Source organism: Triticum aestivum, chromosome 4A, assembly GCF_018294505.1.
Source record: "Triticum aestivum cultivar Chinese Spring chromosome 4A, IWGSC CS RefSeq v2.1, whole genome shotgun sequence".
Lineage (NCBI taxonomy): Eukaryota > Viridiplantae > Streptophyta > Magnoliopsida > Poales > Poaceae > Triticum > Triticum aestivum.
The window spans coordinates 103,537,398-103,540,828 of record NC_057803.1 but is presented as its reverse complement, the minus strand read 5'-3'; the positions used below and the strand labels follow the sequence as shown (position 1 = coordinate 103,540,828).

The window sequence follows — 3,431 nt, the reverse complement described above, 5'->3', positions numbered from 1 at the left end:
CTCGCGGCCCTCCTCGCCCGCACGTCCGAAAGCTGTCCCGGACCCGATCCGGGCAGTCGTCACCGTTGCAGTCGGATCATCCCCAGACATCTATAATACATCTCCGTTTTCTCATTTGGACTCCCCTAACCCACTTATTCCGGATCATCCGATTATGATCGGAGGGACCAGATAGCCCCTAATTTAACCCACCTGCTATATATATACACAGATGAAACCCTAGCTGTCCCATCCATCCATCTAATCCTCCCAGCCGCCGCCACTCACTCTCCCTTGTTTCTTGGGAGCTTGTCCCATCGTCGCTGATTCCCTCCTTCATCGGGATCCCCATCCCACCAACCACCACAGCCGAGCGCCTCCACCTTGCTTTTAGCGCCACCCAACCAGATCGCAACCTCCTTCTCCTCTTGCCGAGCCACCACACCCGCAGCCTCGCTGCCGCGAGCCTCCTGTCCTGATCGCGCAGGCCTCCTCGTTCCTCCATCTCGCGCAGGAGCTCGCTCCCGAGCTCAGCTGCGTTCACGCCCGATCACCGCGCTCCTGGATCCTACCGACCCCGTGCACCATGAGCTCCCTCACATGGTGCCCTTGTGCACCGGGCTCTTCAACAACCCCTGCGTCGCCCACGTCAAGCCGCCGCCGTGCCAGTCGCCAAGCCACGCCGCCGGAGCACCAGGACTCTCCCGCACCTCGTCGCCGATCGGAACCGTGCCTCCTCCGCCGTCCCCGCGCTGCACTCCACTGCTGCTTCCCCTGCGACCCGAGAGCGTTGCCTCCTCTGCTTCGATGCAGGAGAACGACGGCCTCGCTCATGCGCACCTCCAGCGCCAGCAGGGCTGCGCCGATCCGCTGTCCCAAGGCCAAGCAGCCGGCTTGCCCTGCGCCTGCCTCCCCCAGATCAGCGTTGAGCCGGCGCCCTTCGGTCCCCGCGCTGCCGGCGAGCATCATCAGGCCCAGGTTCCGTGTCCATCGCCCTCTTCTTCCTTCTTTTCCGTTCTTCTCCATCCTCTCTGAAAAATCCCTCTCCCTCTCCTTCAAGTGCACAGGAAGTGCTCCGCCGTCGTTGCTGTTCGCCGGAGCACCGGTGCCCCAAATCCGCCGTGGCGCTGCCGTCCCGAGCTCCTCCCGCGCCCTTGCCTTGTCTGTGCAGCTGCGCCGCTGCCTGCCTTCGACCCCACTGCTCGATCCCCTGCTTCAGGGACGAGACGATGGACGCCCGCGCCGTGCGTTGACCTCGCCAGCAAGGCCCAGCGCCTGCGTCCAGCCGACCGGGCCAGGCCCAATGTGAGCAGCCCCCTCCAGCCCCTCTCCTGTACACTCGGGCTAGTCAGATTCGGCCCGCTTATGGTTTTTTTTCTAGATCCGTGGTTTTGCTGTTTAACCAGGGATTTGTAGATTTGCAGAAAAGTCCCTCTAGATCATGCATTTCATATCTCACAAATGATGCATCATATGTAAAAACTTGAAATATGAAAAATGACTAGAATTTCATCTAGTTCCACAATATCCAACTTTCATGCTTGTTTCAAATGTTTAAATTGATGTTTGCATCAATTTGCTTATATGCCATGCTAAAATGATTTATTTCATAACTAAATAACCGTAACTCCAAATTTAATAAACTTTATATGTAAATGGGGTAGAAAAATGCCTAGTTTAACATGGTGGCATTACTTTGCATGTTTAACAACTCTAAAATATGGTTTAGGGCAGAACAGTACCAAATCCATAATTTGCACATGAGGATTTACTGAAATTGTTGTTTGTTATTTCTGGCCTCATTTAAACTTGACTAGATAGTTAGTTTATGTATGCTTCACCTCTTGCCATGCTAACCAACATTTAATATTGTTGAGTACATAAACAGGAGAGAACTAAATAAGTCATGTGGTGTTCCGTCAATATGCAACTCGTTGCATATTGAGCTCCACTTAATTTGTAGTATTGTTTGTGCACTTTGCCATGCCATGCCTCATTAAACCGGACATGCATCATGCCATGCTTATGTGATGGTTGTTTACTATGTTGCTTGCTTCTTTCCAGGTTGCTTCTCTCGTTAGGTTCGGTTTTGTTCCGGAGTTGTGAGGATTCGTTCGACTACGTCTGTTTGTCTTCTTCATGGACTCGTTCTTCTTCCTTGCGGGATCTCAGGCAAGATGACCATAGCCTCGAAATCACTTCTATCTTTGCTTGCTAGTTGTTTGTTCTATCGCTATGTCACGCTACCTACCACTTGTTATATCATGCCTCCCATATTGCCATGTCAAGCCTCTAACCCACCTTCCTAGCAAATCGCTGCTTGGCTATGTTACCGCTTTTGCTCAGACCCTCTTATAGCGTTGCTAGTTGCAGGTGAAGCTGAAGTTTGTTCCTTGTTGGAACATGGATATGTTGGGATATCACAATATATCTTATTTAATTAATGCATCTATATACTTGGTAAAGGGTGGAAGGCTCAGCCTTATGCCTGGTGTTTTGTTCCACTCTTGCTGCCCTAGTTTCCGTCATACCGATGTTATGTTCCTTGATTTTGCGTTCCTTCCGCTGTTGGGTGTTATGGGAACCCGTTGATAGTTTACTTTGAACAAAACTCCTCCAGCTAGGCCCAACCTTGGTTTTACATTTGCCCAACAACCTATTACCCTTCCCTTGGGTCGGCCAACCCGAGGGTCATCTTTATTTTAACCCCCGGGCCAGTGCTTCTCTAAGTGTTGGTCCGAATTGGGCGATGTCCGGCGCCCCCTGGGCAACCAGGGTCTATGCCAACCCGACGTCTTGCCCATCCGGTGTGCTGATACGTCTCCAACGTATCTATAATTTTTGATTGCTCCATGCTATATTATCTACTGTTTTGGGCAATATTGGGCTTTATTATCCACTTTTATATTATTTTTGGGACTAACCTATTAACCGGAGGCCCAGCCCAGATTTGTTGTTTTATGCCTATTTCAGTGTTTCGAAGAAAAGGAATATCAAACGAAGTCGAAACGGAACGAAATCAACTGGAGAAGTTATTTTTGGAAGGAAAGCAACCCAGGGGACTTGGAGTGCATGTTAGGGGAGACATGAGCTGCGCACGAGGGTGGGGGGGCGCGCCCACCCCCCTAGGGCGCGCCCCCGTGCCTCGTGGGGCCCCGTGGCTCCTCCGACGTACTTCATGCACCCATATATATCGTCGTACCCTAAAACTTCCAGAACGAACAATAGATCGGGAGTTCCGCCGCCAGAAGCCTCCGTAGCCACCGAAAGCCAATCTAGACCCGTTCCGACACCCTGCCGGAGGGGGGAATCCTTCTCCGGTGGCCATCTTAATCATCCCGGTGCTCTCCATGACGAGGAGGGAGTAGTTCTCCCTCGGGGCTGAGGGTATGTACCAGTAGCTATGTGTTTGATATCTCTCTCTCTCTCTCGTGTTCTTGAAGTGATACAAT

General features: G+C 51.8%; 1 protein-coding gene across 3 annotated transcripts; it reads left to right on the top strand.

Annotated features, from left to right (window-relative positions):
- Positions 1–244: 244 nt before the first annotated feature.
- LOC123081825 (uncharacterized) lies at positions 245–2,175 on the top strand. Of its 3 annotated transcripts, none has more exons than XR_006438801.1 (3): positions 245–957; positions 1,047–1,284; positions 2,061–2,175. XR_006438801.1 is itself a non-coding variant. In XM_044504345.1 (3 exons), the coding sequence occupies exons 1-3, from the start codon at positions 580–582 to the stop codon at positions 2,083–2,085; spliced, it is 648 nt and encodes a 215-aa protein (XP_044360280.1). In that variant the 5' UTR covers positions 245–579; the 3' UTR covers positions 2,086–2,175. The 3 variants fall into 3 exon arrangements, 2 of the variants coding, with proteins under 2 accessions (XP_044360280.1, XP_044360281.1); XM_044504345.1 differs by having other exon boundaries at positions 1,040–1,284; XM_044504346.1 differs by lacking the exon at positions 2,061–2,175 and having other exon boundaries at positions 1,047–1,617.
- Positions 2,176–3,431: the final 1,256 nt, after the last annotated feature.